Raw genomic sequence first — 17,902 nt, forward strand, 5'->3', positions numbered from 1 at the left:
CGCCGCGCGTTAAAGAGATTGGAAAGGGTACGGCTCCACGACATTCGATGGAGGCCAAAACAAGGAACCCCAGAGGACCAGCTCAGAGTAAGTGACCAGTCAGACAAAGCTGGTGTCATTATTCTGAGGTTGTATGCCGACCCCTACCTCCTTCTTCGTCGACGTCAGCCAGCATGACTGGTTAAAAAGCATGTTTGATTTGCGCCGGCATGAGCTGCGGTCACATCGGTCAGATTTCGGCCCATCCGGGAACCAGCATGTCGCGCCGATTCTGGCGATTCTGCGGGCTGCACGGCACAATCCCTGTTGGGCGGTATTTTCCCTGGGTCGGAGCATCGCAGTCCCAGTGTCGGAGCGGCGTGGCGAGATTCGCGCCACCCCGCCCCCCCCCCCCCCCAGCGATTCTCCAAGCCGGCGCGGCATCGGAGAATCCCGGCCGTTAAATACATTCTTATAATAAACTTTGTTTTGATAAAAGCACCTCGGATGTCTGATGAATCACACCTGAAATGAAGGCTCTTGTGCTCATCCTAGCCAAATTCAACAGAAAAGTTATAGGCTAGGTGCGCTTCATAATACATTTTGGAGTTTCTAAGCCCTAGCCCACAACACTACCTCCATTTAAACAAGGAGATATCATTCACATACGAAATCTAAATGGTGGAAGGTCAGAAACTGCAAAGGTTATGAGTGAAGTTGCACCACGTTCAAATGCCAGACCTACCTCCAACACAACTGGACTCAATGTTTTGTAATGTTGAATGTGCAACAGCATTTTGCCCACCATGTCACATAAACAGACTAAGAACAGTTCTAATGATACCCATTAAGAAGGTCCACAAAGATAAAAAGAAGCCTAATCGTCTGAATTTGTAAAAACAAATAACCTGCTACTCTGTTATTATGATATTATGTTTACTGACATGACAATGTAAGTGCCATATACATATTCCCATACATGTATGTATGAAATGTTTTAAAATGTTTCAAACATGTTCAAAGAAAGGGGGATGTGACATTGTGTAGAATGTCTAGTACATAAAGGGTTAATGTAATATCATAATCGGCCATGATGGAGTTGGTTAGCAGGTCTATAGAAAGGAACGGAGCTGGGGAGCAGGTCTATAGAAAGGAATGTCTCTCAGGCTTCAGGGAGAGAGTGTAGATAAGGCAACAGTGGGTTAGAGAGACAAGGAGCAGAGCAGAGTACAATTTAAGATAATGTGCATGAGACAAGTGATAGTATAGTGTAGATTGCAGTTTAGTTTGAATATTGCTTGCTTTAGGAATAGATGTATAATAAGTAGTGCAATAAATTTAGCTTTGTTTATTTGACTTAGCTTTTTGTGGCCTTCGTAATAATAATAACAATAATTGCTTATTGTCACAAGTAGGCTTCAATGAAGTTACTGTGAAAAGCCCCTAATCACCACATTCCGGCGCCTGTTCGGGGAGGCTGGTACGGGAATTGAACCCGCGCTGCTGGCATTGTATACACTACAAATACAAATCCATCCTGAGAATAAGCAACACAAAGAACACCACACCAGCCAGGAGCACATGAGCCTATCAGCAAATTTAGAGTTACCAAGCCTCTGATTGGTGTTCCCACCACAGAAGTCACCTCTTCGCATGCCACCAACCCCCCCCCCCCCCCCACCCCACCCCCACCCCCACACTTGGCAGGGGCCACGCGCTGCAGCTCTGTGTGTTTTATTGAAAGTCCGCCTCTGCTCCCTGTAAAGGTTGAATGGATAGAAGTATGCATCTCTGGTCTATTCTCAAAGCATATTCAAATAATATGATGCTTGATTGGTGCCTCTTCCACAAATATTCAATCCCTCCACTACTGACGAACAGTGACAGCAGCGTGCACCATCGACAAAATGCATTGCAGGAACTCACCAAGCTCCTTAGGCAGCACGTTTCAAACCCATGACCATGACCAACTTAGGAACATCACCACCTCGAGGTTCTCCTCCCAGTCACTCACCATCCTGACTTGGAAATATATCACTATTCCTTCATTGTCCCGAGGTGAAAACCCTGGAACAGGTGTGCCTACACCTCGAGGACTGCAGCAGTTCAAGAAGTCAGTTCACCATCCACTTCTCAAGGACAACTAGGGGTGGGCAATAAATGCTGGCTCAGCCAGCGACACCCACATCGCATAAATTAATTTTAAAAAGGAATGTAGACACCCAGAATTGTGCTCTTGAAATATTTATAACCATTGCAGCCAACTTGTGGTTATTACAAGTCTGATATAGTTATAACATAAAAGCCTTACATACAAACACATTCACATTCTCACACATTTGTCACAGACAACAGCTTTATCAGGGCTCCTGCCCCTTAGGTAAGAAGCTATTCATTGCAAATTATACGTTAATATTTGTTGAAGTCAAGCTACTTCAGGGAGGAGCGGGAAATGTTCAGGGTGCCCTCCGAAAAGAAAATTTTCACCACTAATTCAAGTAAGTCTACTTATTAAAAAGCTTCAAGGACAAAGACTACAAGACCATAAGAAATAGGAACAGTAGTAGGCCATTCAGCCCCTTAAACCATCTCCATCATTCAATAGGATCATGGCTGATGCGACATTCCTCATGTCCACTTTCCTGCCCTTTCTCCATAACCCTTGATTCCCTTAACAATCTATCCATCTCAGCCTTAAATATGCACAAGGACCCTCAGATCTCTCTGTGGCAAGGAGGTCCAAGGACTTGTAACCCTCTGAGAGAAGAAATTCCTCCTCATCTCAGTCACTTCTTCGATCAGGCAGAAGATACAAAAGTCTGAGAACACACACGAACAGACTCAAAAACAGCATCTTTCCCGCTGTTACCAGACTCCTAAATGACCATCTTATGGACTGACCTGATTAACACTGCACCCGATGCCGGTGTCTATGTAGTTACATTATGTACCTGGTGTTGCCCTATTATGTATTTTATTTTATTTTATTTTCATGTACTTAATGATATGTTGAGCTTCTCATAGAAAAATACTTCTCACTGTATCTCGGTACACGTGACAGTAACAAATCCAATCCAATCCTAAATTGGCACCCCTTTATTCTGAGACGATGCCCTCTGGTCCAAGACTCTCATCATGAGGGGAAACGTCCTCCCTGCATTTACCCTGTCAGCCCCTTTAAGAATCCTATCTCTTTCAATTAGATCAACTGAATTCCAATGCGTAGAGTCCATGTCACATCGCAACCCTGGATTTTTCCAGGTGGGGCCCACAATTGCCATTCTTGCAGCAGGGCTTGGCTTCCTCTTAAATAAACATGGCTTCCCTCTGTGTATTTCAGCATCCTTCAAAGGGCTCATCAAGGCAATTGCTGCAATTATGAGCACCAACCCCAACTGCCCCATCCTACTTGCTCGTTGGCGTTCCTGTCTAGTGCACCCATGGCAGCTAATTTTCGCAATCTTCTTCCTGTCCAACTCACCCCACCCTTTCCACCCCCACTGCAGATGCTGTGCACTCTAGCAGTAGATTTCTCACCATCCCTCCCTAGAATGTCCATTATGTCAATTCACTTGTGAACAAAGCCATCCCTGCATTTATTGAAGGTGATTGCAACAGCATCATAGCCTTAACAGACACCTGGCTTAGGGGTGACGACACCTATTCCTTCTTGAAGCCTCCCCACCTCGCTATATCTTTCACTGTTTGCCCCACCAAGGCTATTGTGATGGTGGTTTCGCACTTATCATTAGATCATACAATTGCTGACTCACTACTCCTCTGGCACTTTATCTCATTTGAGCATCTCATCATGTTCCACCTCTCACCTCACATTCATCCTCAGTGATTTCAACCTCATTGTCAGCTCATCATTCTCAATCATGTCAAAGCTCACTGCCCTTTTATCCTCCCTAAATCTCTCCCTCCAAGTAAACTCCTCAACTCATATTCACAACCATCTCCTTAACCTTGCCATCTCACATGGTCTTGCTAGTTCCATCATATCAATTATGTGTAAAGCCATCTATGATCCCTTCCTTGCATCACTCCTCACCCACAACCCCTTTCAACCCTCCAACCCACCACAACTGTCTAGTCTTTGGTCATCATTTACTACAACATTTCTGCAGTGACTGATTTTCCCAATCGCACCCTGACCTCCACCTTTGGTGCCCCAGTTCCCAGCAAAACCTTTACTCTCTCACTTTGGTCGTTCTACCTACTACAGCCCTCAAATCCACGCCCATGAGTTCAAGGGGGTGCGGCATTGGAGGCATTACCTGGCCGGTAAGAGATTCACTCTCCTTACGGACCAACGGTCGGTAGCCTTCATGTTCAATAACACACAGCGGGGCAAGATCAAAAATGATAAAATCTTGCGGTGGAGAATCGAGCTCTCCACCTATAATTACGAGATCTTGTATCGTCCTGGTAAACTCAACGAGCCCCCAGACGCCCTCTCCCGAGGTACATGTGCCAGCGCACAAGTGGACCAACTCCGGGCCCTACACGACAGCCTTTGTCACCCGGGGGTCACTCGATTGTACCATCTGGCCAAAGCTCGCAATCTGCCCTACTCCGTCGAGGAAGTAAGGACAGTCACCAGGGACTGCCAGGCCTGTGCGGAGTGCAAGCCCCACTTCTACCAGCCAGACCGTGCGCGCCTGGTGAAGGCTTCCCGTCCCTTTGAACGCCTCAGTGTGGATTTTAAAGGGCCCCTCCCCTCCACCGACCGTAACACGTACATTCTCAGTGTGGCCAATGAGTACTCCAGATTCCCCTTCGCCATCCCATGCCCCGATATGACGTCTGCCACCGTCATCAAGGCCCTCAGCACCATCTTCGCTCTGTTCGGTTTCCCCGCCAACATCCACAGTGACAGGGGATCCTCATTCATAAGCGATGAGCTGCATCAGTTCCTGCTCAGCAGGGGTATAGTCTCCAGCAGGACGACCAGCTACAACCCCTGGGGAAACGGGCAAGTAGAACGGGAGAAAGGGATGGTTTGGAGGGCCGTCCAGCTGGCCCTACGGTCCAGGAACCTCCCAGCCTCTCGCTGGCAGGAGGTCCTTCCTGACGCTCTCCACTCCATCCGGTCACTATTGTGCACTACCACTAATAACACACCCCATGAACGTGTTTTTACCTTCCCCAGGAAGTCCACATCCAGGGTGTCGCTCCTGACTTGGCTCGCTGCTCCAGGACCGGTCCTTCTCCGTAGGCACGTCCGACTCCACAACGTGGACCCCTTGGTGGACAAGGTTCACCTGCTCCACGCCAACCCTCAATATGCCTACGTTGAGTTCCCCGACGGCCGCCAAGATACTGTCTCACTCAGGGACCTGGCACCATCAGGTTCCACCCCAACACCCCCCTCCCATCAATGCCCCCCCCCCCCCACCTCCCACCGCGCCACCAATATTGACCCCACCAGACCACCCCCCCGTCCCTGTCCCCTTTTCCGCACAAGAAGACGAAGAGGACTTCGGCACGCTCCCAGAGTTCCCCGATGATAGGCCAGCATCAGCACCGCCACCACCGCCATCGGTGCCACCTCCACCACCGACTTCGCCGTCACCGTTACGCCGCTCCCAACGAAGCATCAAAGCACCGGACCGGCTGAACCTTTGACGGACTCCGGACCGTCAACAGGGACTTTTCTTTCCCTACCACTGTACATAATTGTGGGGCAGCACGGTAGCCTTGTGGATAGCACAATTGCTTCACAGCTCCAGGATCCCAGGTTCGATTCCGGCTTGGGTCACTGTCTGTGCGGAGTCTGCACATCCTCCCCGTGTGTGCGTGGGTTTCCTCCGGGTGCTCCGGTTTCCTCCCACAGTCCAAAGATGTGCAGGTTAGGTGGATTGGCCATGATAAATTGCCCTTAGTGTCCAAAATTGCCCTTAGTGTTGGGTGGGGTTACTGGGTTATGGGGATAGGGTGGCGGTGTTGTCCTTGGGTAGGGTGCTCTTCCCAAGAGCCGGTACAGACTCGATGGGCTGAATGGCCTCCTTCTGCACTGTCAATTCTGTGAATTGCACTAATTGTATATAGCTCCACGTCACCCCTGCCGGACTTATTTTTAACAGGGTGTGAATGTGGCGAACCACTGTAATAGGAGATGTAAGGTAGGTCCTGCACTACAGATTCGTTGGTAGCTCCAGCCGTCTGGCTCCGCCCACGGAGAACTATATAAATATGTATGACCTCCAGTGCCCTGCCATTTCGCCAGCTGCAGCAGGAGGCCACACATCTGACTGTAATAAAGCCACAGTTGTACCCAACTTTAGTCTTTGTGCAATTGATCGTGCATTACCCAGCCCTTCCCTGCCCCCCAGCCCCTCCCCCCCGGCACACACACTCTAACGGCTCCTGCAACCACCCCCACCACCTGCGGCCGTGCCGTCACTTCTCCGGCGGCCGCCCCACGCTGACCCCTATCTCCGCGCTGGCCGGCGTCAACCATCACGACTGGTTGACGCCGTTAAATAGATGGTTTGATTACGCCGGCGTGACCCGTGGTCCTCGACATTCTCCGAGGCGCGCGCCGCAATTCACGAGAACGGAATTTGGGGGGGGCGGGGAATATCGCGGGGAATATCGGAGAATCCCGCCCCTCGTTTTCTGAAACTCTGTTCTCTCGCTAATGGAAACATCTTCCCGGTATCTATCCAATCAAATACCCACAGGATCATATCTATTTGAATAAGATCACCTCTCATTTTTCTAAACTCCAATGGACACATGCCTAACCTTTTCAACCTTTCTTCATAAAATAATCCCTTCATCTCAGGATTGAGTCGCGTGAACCTTCTCTGCACTCCATTTAACACAATTATATATTTTTTCAAAAGGAGACCAACACAGGACACAGTATTCCAGATGTGGTTTCACCAAGGCCCTGTACAGCTGCAATAAAACTTCCTGCCTTTTTATTCCATTCCTCTTGCACCAACATTCCATTTGTCTTCCTAATCTCTTGCTGTACCTGCTTTCTAGCTTTTTGTGATTCACGTACAAGAACACCCAAATCCTTCCGTACCAGCGAGTTCCGCAATCTCTCTCCATTTAAGTAGTATTCTGCACCAGAACTGTCCTTTCTGCAAGATGATCGCACCCCATTGTCACTGGAGACCTGAATAAAATGTCTACAGCAGATTTAGAGAGGGACAGTTCAACCAGATTTTCCACATCCAACCACTATCCAGTGCAGGAAGTGTACATGTATAGCTAACAAGTGGAGACAAGATTGTGTTTGGTTTGTTAACCCTGACATCATTTGGATGAGATACCGAAGGACGATGGAATAATACCCCCCAAAAAAGGGCTGAATTTAATAGGGATCGCTGAATTTGCACTGCTTTTGCTGAATGTCAGTCGCGTGAAACCCTGCTTCAGTCAGTGGCGGAACCCGAAGAAATATATTGCCAGGGGTGGCCAATTAAGTGGCTGGCATTGGGCTGCAATTCAATGTGTTGACCCAATCACAGTGCCAGGAGCCCAACAACCTTAGGAGCACCACCTCTAGTGGTGGCCTGTTCTGGGGCTGTAGCTCTTGGTAAAGGGTGCTTCAGTAGCTGAGGTACCCTTAAAAAAACAGATAAATGGGGTTGCATTACCGGCGTCAGGCAGGCCCAACATTTAGGGCGGTGCCATTACCATGGAGCCTCTTCATGGGCCTTGGATTGCCTTGATTCATCAGTCTCCTCACGTGATAGTAGTCCTCTGCCATCACCACTCCACGCCCAACCTTGGTGGAGACAAAATGCCCAAATACCCGTGGAAATAGAAGGAAGCCATTTACGTGGTTCAATTGCACTCTGGGTGTATGAAAGTTCTGGCAGATTTACCACCACATACAAAATTACATGATGGCAGGATGGTACCAGGCATGCCCCGATGCCTTCCCGCACCATTTTGCCAGCCTTCTACCTCCCAGCCCATCATCAATGAACTGTTAAAATTCTGTCCAAAGAGTTAACACAAGAAGAGAAGAAGGAAAAATGTCCAGAAAATTAAAAATAACCTATGATAGCACATTAGCCTTCGAATTCAACATACTATGAAATGGCAATCATAGGACCATTTATGTCTGAATTCAGTGATTTTGTTTACCTGATCCAAAGCAGGAAATGCATTTATGACGGTATGTGAGGAGGAAAGCTGATAAATAATTGAAATGAACACCAACATACACAAAAAAATCTCAAATACTCCAGTCAGCAAATATTGGTTCTGATTATTCTGAGAGAATCCTTTGATGTCACAATCACCACGTCGAGAGAATGTTGTATCAGTTGTTGTGTCATTTTGTTTTTGTAGCTATTTTAATTACCATCTGTGAGGTCACAGATCTGTAACTAATTTTGTTTTTGATATTTATTTGATTTAGATTTTGATTCAAATTCTGAAATGTTTGAACTTTTATTGCAGAATTTGGATTACTGCAGCAACCATTTCAAAAGATACTTGACCCATAAAATCTGTGCAAGCAGTATTGTGTCAGTCACGTCCAACTGCTGAACTCTGCCGCTGTTTTTGCTGATGTTTGTGTGGTCGGTCATCAGGAGAGGTCTCTAGGAGCAGGCTTGTGGAAGTGGGAGGAGAAAATCTGGAGCCACTCCTACAAAAGATGCCAGAACCACTAATGGAAGGTAGCTGGCACTGTGGAGATGTTAGATTTCCCCTCCTTTTCCAAAAGATGATTCCATGTCAGGCTCTACTTCTATCAGTTTGCACAAAGTATAACTGTTGAGGCTAGGCACATCTGCTGGTGCTACACCAAGATCTAACTAAAGGCCAAGTTGAGGAAGCTTTTAATTTAGAGAGTGCTGACCCTAACATAACCCTATTACACTATTAGCCTCATTGAGGTTGTGCACGGCTCCAGCTCCACAAGGCAATCCCACAGCTCAGACCGATGGCCAGGACCTGGAGTATCCAAATTCCAGCCGTTCCTGGGACTTCTTCCATAGCATCAGAATAGCCGAGCGGTTTTAGGGTCCACTCTCTATCTTTACTATTGACATAATAGTCAGTTACATTATGATTACAACCTACTGTTGTCACAAAGCATCCTGATGTTATCTGCGAGGGTATCCCAACTTGGAACACCGCTTTTGCTTTTTATAGAATGGTGTGATGACTCAAGTGAAGTCCCAGGGAGAATATCCAGCACAGTTGATTATTTATTAAATTAAAGAAAAGACAAATATACACAAACAGGACTACAATACTCTAGGACAATTAAGTATATGAATCACTAAACGTACCTGCAGTTTATATGGAACATACCCCTTGTTCCAAACTACGGATGCTTCTCGCCGCAAATGAAGGCTAGCCAGCTGATTCGCTGGGACCGCGCTCACCAGCCCACCCGCTAACAAGGTCAAGCAGCACTTAAACTGCACTTGCTCAGCCACCTCCAGCCAGCTCACAATAATGGCGCCGAGGAGACCAGCCCCAAGATTCGCGGACACTGACCTGGGGAGGCTCCCAGATGCCGTGGAACCCAGGAGCGATGTCCTGTTTCCCTGAAGGTTTGAAGAGTCAGCCACAAGGCAGCCAGTGCTGCCTGGGATGAGGTGGCAGCAGCTGCTGTCAGCTTGGGGATTAAGAGGACTGGCCTCCAGTGCCGTAAGGCCAACGTCCTACACCGCCGGTGGCAGCACAAGTGAGTAAACAACAAAGCATACACCCCCCCAACTTCCCATGCGACCCCCAACCCTCCCTCCATACCCTCTCGGTTAAACCCCCCCCCACCCCAACTCTCCCTTCACATCTCCCTCACACCACTGTGAACCACGCATGTGGCTAACGATACCTCACTGTGTCTCCTCAGGAAAAGCTCTCCCATAATCGTCGGGAGAGGGCCCAGACAGGCGGAGGGGTGCCGGACTTAAGAATCTTCACCTCCTTCGAGAAGCGGCCCCTCGAGGTGACTGGGGTAACAAAGGACAGATCGGTCACCCATGTGGAGGTTGGTGAAAGCTGGAAAGGTGGGGAACCATCGGGCTCCACCTGGAGAACCTGTCAAACGTAAGTTGTTATTGCCTTATTGACTGACCCATCCCATTCTCCCGCAGGTCCTTCACCTGACGGCGCCGGCCCATTACGGGCAGCACCCTCTGCTGACTCTGAGGAGAACACCTTGGGGGAGAGTTCCGAGGATGAAACCGTTATAGTCGTGGCACAGCTGTCACCCCCACCCTCCAGCAGTGCAGATACACCTCTGTGGGACATGTAGTGGTCAGACTTCTGGGGCACAATCTGGTGAGCACCGCACTGCTGCTGATGTACATCAGGTGGAGGCGGGAACCAACCGGCGAGACAGCAGTCGGAGGGTTGCTGGATCCCAGGACCCAGCTGGGTCCCAGCCTGGTGCTGAGGAGATTGGGGAGGGGGGTGCGGAACACCTTTTTGCAATGCCTCTTGTCACTTTCTTCTGCAATGCCGATTGATCTCTGAACCCTTGGCTCATTTCTGCAGGCACACCCCCTCCACGTGGCACCCACCCACCCTACGGCCATGGACATGTCCCCAGAGCTGTGTCCCATCCCCTGGGTGTTCGGATGTTGGCTGCTGCGTGCTTGGTGTTGCCTCCCGCAGTGTTCAAGCACAGTGTCCAGGCATCAAGGTTTGATTGAGATGCTAGGCAATGACTCCCACATGTTACATGGCCCAACCACCACCCGGAATCCACGATTGCCAATTCTTATCGGCAATTCCCTTCAGCCACACGGCTAGAGGCCTCATCAGTCAGTGGGGATTGTGGGTGCTCGTTGGGTCAGACAGGCAGGGGCAAGGGTTGCCCCCCCCCCGGATGGGTAAACGGTCCAGGAGTTGGCATGGTGGTGCCGCAGGCGGCTGCCCCCCCAGCACCCTCCCCACCATCCTATGGAGTCCTACCCCTCGGGAGGGTTCCTCACCCTTCCCACTGAGCACTCGGGTGGCGAGCCCAGCATCCCCAGGCTCTTTGCCTGTGACAATAGAGGACTACTCACCTCCTTGGCTCCCAACAGAAGTCCTTCCACCAGGTTCACCTTTTTCAGAAGGAGTACCTATCGTGCTGGGGAGGCCGTTGAATGACATGAGGCTGTTGGATATGGGGTGGCTCCTGTTAATTGTATGGATATTGAGCTTAGGTGGTGATTATTGGTTTCTCACCTCGCTACGGCAAGATCCCGATTTGGCCTATGGGAGCAGGCCAGTTGCATCGCAAACTGTTTGGCACCTGGTGCGATTCTATTTCTTGGCCTCTCCCGCTATTCACGGCCAAAATCTAAGATCCCTGAATTCCTTAAGACTTCCCCTTTCCCCAAACAACATCCAAATTAAGTAAATCTCTATGTCAAATTCAGCTTATAGTTATCACCCAATACATTGTGGATAGTCAAGTATTTTCCTGGTGCAGTAAATATATTTAAATTACCTTTCCAAATGATTCTGCACAACTTTGGCACTAAGACTAGCCGAGGCTCCTGCCTGTTAAATTGGAGAAACTAGCCTCCCTGGCTGTTTGGTGTAAACAGCCTCTCTGCTTCTGAGAGTGCTGGCAACTATATATCATTTGGCTAGACACCTGCAGCTTATTACTTTTAAAATTGCATCTCATTATGCCATTTGAATGCTGGCTACTTCTATCGCTAAGCAGATTTCTACCTGTTGCTGGGTTGATCCATGACACCTGTTGCTGGGCAGTTCGCATTCCATCATGCCTTGTTGCATTTGTGTTCCTGTTGTTATTAGGCAGATTTCTACCTGTTGCTGGGCAGACCTGTTGCTGGGCAGATCCATGATACTGTGAAAAGTAAAAATATGTTTGTGATGTGACATCTTTAAATATTATACGTATTAAACTGCTAGGTTATTCTGTATGTTTTATACTTTATATAATATAGTAATGTATAGCCACTGAATATATCAAAAAATACAATACTGATGCAATCCATATGGGAATGGGAATACTATTCACAAAGTCCCCAATCTTTAAATATGAATAAAGAATTTGAGAAAGGAGATGCAGTTACCACTACTGAAAACATTACATGTAACAAAAAACTCTAAGAATGGAAAATTCGAACAATATAACTCACAAATACTAATTAATACATTTTGTCAACGGGCTGGCAAACCTGTTACAGGAATATTTAGCCATTGAAAAAGGCACAGGAGAGAACACAAAAGGAAGGGATTAGCGCAATGGCCCAGCTCTTCAGATCTCCTGATCATTTAATGTACCCTGTAAGATTGGGACCACTTGGGAGTCCTGACGCAAAGATTCCATGGCAATTGGTTGGGAAGTTTGAACTCCTGATGGGCAATTCCCCTGCTCCCCGGGACCCTGAGTTTTATTCAGAGATTTTGGACAGTTCTGAAATACCTGATATCCAAGAAAACAGAAAAACCCTTGTCAATACTTGGGTAACTTTATAACTGACACCCCAAACTCACCCCCAACCCCCAACTTCCCCCTGACACCATTCCGACCTGACTCGCCCTACACATGACTGGGTCTGACAATCCCCCACCACCTGACTCCTCCAAGTTGACCTGATTAGTCCTGGATCTGACAAACCCTCCTGAACCGATCCGATGTCCCGACCCACTTACACACTCACCCACCCTACCCACCTCACCCAGCTACCACCCTACTGAGCTGCTACTCTACACCCCTACCAAGCTACATCCTCTCCAGCAGCACCCTACCAACCGAACCACATGCCATCCTACCTGCCTACCACCCTATCCACTTACTTCACCCATTTACCCACCTACACACTCACCCATTCGCAGATCGACTTACTTATGCACTATTTCACTAACACATCTTAATCTCTCAGCAAAATAGGGCAACTTTTGAGCTGATTGTCTTCACTGCTCTCTGCGTCAATTCCTGTGCTGAGGGAGTTCTGCATCGTGTATCAGAAGTTGGATCTTTCCAACATATGTGGGTAAGTGGTTTGTTTTCTTTCTGAACAGGATTGGACACATAGGTCATGACCCGGATCAGGGGATTGGACCAAAATGGCTTAATACCTCGCTAACATCACACAACAGGGCTTCAGACTTTACCTTTAGATTTTCATATTGTCGTCTCCATGTACTCCAATTCCGATTCAGATCAATCTTATGTAATCTCTGACAAGCACATTTAACCCTAACTTCCTTCGTGCTTATTCACGTCCACATTTTGGCTGCTGCTCTGGACTAAGATATAAGATATAGAAGCAGAATTAGGCCATTTGGCCCATCGAGTCTGCTCCACCATTCGATCATGGCTGATCTCATCCTGGCCTTAACTTCGCTGTCCTGCCCCTTCTCCACAATCCTTCAACCCATTACCAATTAAAAATCTGTCTAACTCCTCCTTAAATTTACTCACTGTCCCAGCATCCACTGCACGCTAGGGTAGCAAATACCATTTCACAACCCTTTGGGAGGAGTAATTTTTCCTCAACTCTGTTTTAAATTTGTTACTTCTTATCCTAAGACTACAACTTCTCATTTTAGAATGCCTCACAAGAGGAAGCATCCGCTCTACATCTACTTTATCCATTCCTTTTATCATCTTGTATACCGCAAGTTGATATCCCCTCATTCTTCTAAACTCTAGAGAGTAGAGACCTAAACTGTTCAATCTCTCATACGACAAACCCCTCATCTCTGGAGTCAAGCTAGTGAACCTTCTCTGAATTGCCTCCAATGCCACTACATCTTTCCCCAAATAAGGGGACCAAAACTGTGCACAATACTCCAGGTGTGGTCTCATCAATGCCTATATAGTTGCAACAACACTTCCTTACCTTTATACTCTATTCCTTTAGCTATAAATGCCAACATTCCATTTGTTTTCCTTATCTGCTGCACCTGCATGCTAGATCCCTCTGCAACGGAGCACCCCAAAATCTTTCCCTATAATGCTCAATATTTCTATCCCTCACATTTTCCATTGGCACCTATTGGCCCTTCCTCGCTCTTTCCTCCCCTCTCTGTCACCTAGCCATGTTATCATTCATTTTGCAACTCGCCATCCCATGAATCCCTATTTCCACATAATTTTAAAAACATTTTTTTAATGATCTTTATTGTCAGAGGTAGGCTTACATTAACACTGCAATGAAGTTACTGTGAAAAGCCCCTAGTCACCACATTCCGGTGCCTGTTCGGGTACACAGAGGGAGAATTCAGAATGTCCAAATTACCTAACAACATGTCTTTCGGGACTTGTGGGAGGAAACACCAGCACACCCGGAGGAAACCCACGCAGACACGGGGAGAACGTGCAGACTCGGCACAGACAGTGACCCAAGCCAGGAATCGAACCTGGGACCCTGGAGCTGTGAAGCAACAGTGCTAACCACTGTGCTACTGTGCTGCCCTATATACCTGCATGCCTCCCTTTATAAAAGTGGGGAAGATGAATTATTTCAAAAGGAAATTGCATGGGTACTTGATGGAAATAAGCCTTCAGAACTATGCTGATCAAAAGGGAAAACTGGACTGGCTGGGTTGCTCTGCCGAGGGCCAGCATGAATTCAATAGGCTGAATGGTCTCTTTCTTTGTCGTAAATGACTCTGCAAGCCTTTATAGTCATGGTTAGGGCAACAAGGTAAGAAAATAGAAACTCAACATGAACTCTGAGGGCAATAGATCACTCAATGCTGGAAGTTGAAAACCATTTGAATTATGGCAATAGTATACAGCCCACAGTCCCTAAATGAATGACTCATTCCTTTATTCTCCCCCTCCAATACCCTAATTATATGCATTAAAGACAAGTTGATTGTTCCTCGGATTTTCTTGGCATTCACTTTCAAACAACATAGGTAAACAAAGAATTTTTTAAGATCAACGATGTCACATTCACTTATATAATTAGTTAAAAGTTTTACACATGGATTTCCTGTTATAATTTTTGAGCAAAGCTTTTATGTCAACATTTATAATTGGAAACTTCTGTTTTAGCATTTATGAAAAACACGTTTAATTGGTTCACTTTTTAAATTTTAGAATGTCCCTCTTGTTAAGTTGCTGTTACTTTATCCACAATAAATGTCTTTAGTAAGGACTCTGGTAGTTTAAAGGTTTGTATTTTACACTGTACAAGTAGTTCTCCATTGGTGGTTTTGTTTACTGTCAGCCAGAGGGTTTACAGACTTCTTGGAACATGATAAGCTTATTTCTTCATTATCCCTTCAATTGAGGAATTGGATTTGTACAGCAATGAATCGCTGAAATGAAATCTGTCAATAAATGAATTGTTTAAATAAATGTGGGCTTGTAGGAAAATAATAAATTAAAAGAGGAGCAGAAATCACATCTCCACAATAATATGAATAAATAAAGAAATACGGCTCAAACCTCAGAAAAGAAAGAAATGAAGCAATCGGTTACATATATTCAGGCTTGTTACATTTTTGGAGGCAGTGATATTTACTGAACTTGGTGTGAAATTAATGTAACTTGAGCTTTTTCCTTTTTTGTCATGAGCAGAATCTACTGAACTTTGGATGAAATTAATTACATTTAAACTCAGGCTTTTGTCCTGCAGCAGCCTTTTAAATGAATATGAATGATAAATTAATTAAATAAAATTAGGCTTGTTGCCTTTTTGCCGTAAGTGAATTCTAACAATAAATTAATTACATAAATATAGGCATCATGAATTAAGAGAGGTATTAGAGAGAATCGGGTGGAATAAATTAAATAAACAGGGCCACTCAGGAAGCCAATAGATAAAAACCAGTCATAGGGAAGAGATTAAGGAAATTGGCAATGAGGTAATAATTAAATAAACTCAGCAATGGCGTGAGCTTTTCAGGAATTAATTAAATAAAAAACAGTCTTTCGGACAGCTGCGAATAAATGAATATAAAGGAAAAGAGAAGAAAAGTTACATTAACTTACATTAAAACCGCACATGCTTTGAAGCCTGAGGATGCTCCCGGTCGAGAAAGCAGAGTTAGATACAGAGGTAGATGGGAAGTACAGATAAATTGAACAGTGATTGAACAAGAGGGGTTAGCTAATAAACAAGCTAGAGGCAATAGTCAGATCCTTCACTTCAGCATTGGTGCCGTTCAGGAATTCTGCTTTCTGAGCATCAACTCTTAAGAGACTTTTGAGAATGTGTGAAGCCCCTTGCAAGAAAATGTATGCCAACCATCAGCTGTTTTAAGTTGACATCAGTAGTTTAAATGTGTCAGCTCAGCTGGCTGGATGGCTGGTTGATGATGCGGAGCATTGCCAACAGCGCAGGTTTCAATTCCAGTACCGCCTGAGATTATGCAGTTGGCTGGACAGCTAGTTCATGATCCAGAGCATCACCAACAGCACCTGGTCAGTTCCTGTACCAGCTGAGGTTATTCATGAAGGCCCCGCTTACTCAACCTTGCCTCTCGCCTGAGGTGTGGTGACCCTCGGGTTACATCACCACCAGTTAGCTCTCTCTCAAAAGGCAAGAGCAACCATGGTCCTTGGGGACTATGACAACTTTCAATTAATAAAAATCAGCTATTCTCATCGGAAGATTGTCATTATTTTCAGATGTTATTTTCATCCTCTGTCTCTGGGCATTCTTTAGACGATCTACAGCTAAAACCATCATCTATGCTTTTATTACTTCCAGACTATACTATTCCAATATTTTCCTAGCTGGCCTCACTTTCCACACTCAGTAAACTTGAGCTGATCAAAAGCTCTGTTGCCCATATCTCAATTTGCACTGTTATACCCCGCACGTGTCTTACGAGATAGGGATGATTAACTACCCCATGGACCTTGCAGAATATGAGCTCCCCGTATTTTGCTTTGTACAAATAGAATAGGCCAATAAAGTACCAACTAGAGAAGTCCCAGTAGGGAATTACAGGAGCTGTATATAATAATAAAGTGTAAAATAAATTATGGCCGGGATTCTCCCGCAATTGGCGGGACGGCCCGACGCCGGCGCCAAGAGCGGCGCGAATCACTGCGGCGTTGGGCCGCCCGGAAGTTGCGGAATCCTCCATACTTCCGGGGGCTAGGCCGGCGCCGGCGGGGCTGGCGCCACAGCAACCGGCGCCGAAGGACCGCCGTGGGGCGGCGCGGGTTGGTGCATGTGCAGAACCGCTAGTGTGTTCTGGCGTATGCGCAGAACTGCCGGCGTGTTTCCTGCGCATGCGCAGGGGGTTTCTTCTCCGCGCCGGCCATGGCAGAGCCTTACAGAGGCCGGCGCGGAGGGAAAGAGTGCCCCCACGGCACAGGCCTGCCCACAGATCAGTGGGCCCCGATCGCGGGCCAGGCCACCGTGGATCCCTCCGCGCGCCCCCCGAGGACTCCGCTAGCCGCCCTCCAAGCCAGGTCACGCCGGGATAGGCCATGTCTATTTCACGCCGGCGGGACTGGTCGAAAATGGGTGGCTGCTCGGCCCATTGGGGCCCAGAAAATTGCCGGGGGGGGGGGGGGCGCTGCCAACGGCCCCAACTGGCGCGGCGTGATCCCCGCCCCCGCCCGAAAACCGGCGCCGGAGAATTCAGCAGCCGGCGTCGGAGCAGCGGGGTGGGATTCACGCCGCCCCCCGGCGATTCTCCGACCCCCCCACCCTATGTTTTTGTTTTCGACCAACTCGATGTGGACTCTTTGTGCCCCTTACAAAACACACCAAGTTTCATTTACCCTCATTACTGTGCTCACTAATCTACACTGGCTCCCAGTTCAACAATTCATCTTGATATTTAAATTCCTCCATGGACTTTTCCCTCTTCATATCGCAATCACCACTACAACCTTCAGTAAATCTGCAATCCACCAACTCTGACCTTGTGTACAATCTCACTTTCCTTCCCTCAGTGGTGATATGCCTATGGGCCATATCATAGTTGGAAGATGTGAGACCTCCAATCAGCAGGTGGCGGTAAAAACATACCATGCAGTATAAAG

The 17,902-nt window shown here is 47.2% G+C and overlaps 1 protein-coding gene across 1 annotated transcript in view; it reads right to left on the minus strand.

Moving 5' to 3' along the window:
- gpd2 (glycerol-3-phosphate dehydrogenase 2 (mitochondrial)) overlaps positions 1 to 17,902 on the minus strand; it is a 442,371-nt gene that overhangs the window by 307,027 nt on the left and 117,442 nt on the right. Inside the window, exon 2 of the mRNA XM_072475144.1 lies at positions 11,641 to 11,779. Coding sequence (XP_072331245.1) covers positions 11,641 to 11,779 — 139 coding nt within the window. The remainder of the gene's footprint in view (positions 1 to 11,640; positions 11,780 to 17,902) is intronic.

This window comes from Scyliorhinus torazame, chromosome 2, assembly GCF_047496885.1.
Source record: "Scyliorhinus torazame isolate Kashiwa2021f chromosome 2, sScyTor2.1, whole genome shotgun sequence".
NCBI lineage: Eukaryota > Metazoa > Chordata > Chondrichthyes > Carcharhiniformes > Scyliorhinidae > Scyliorhinus > Scyliorhinus torazame.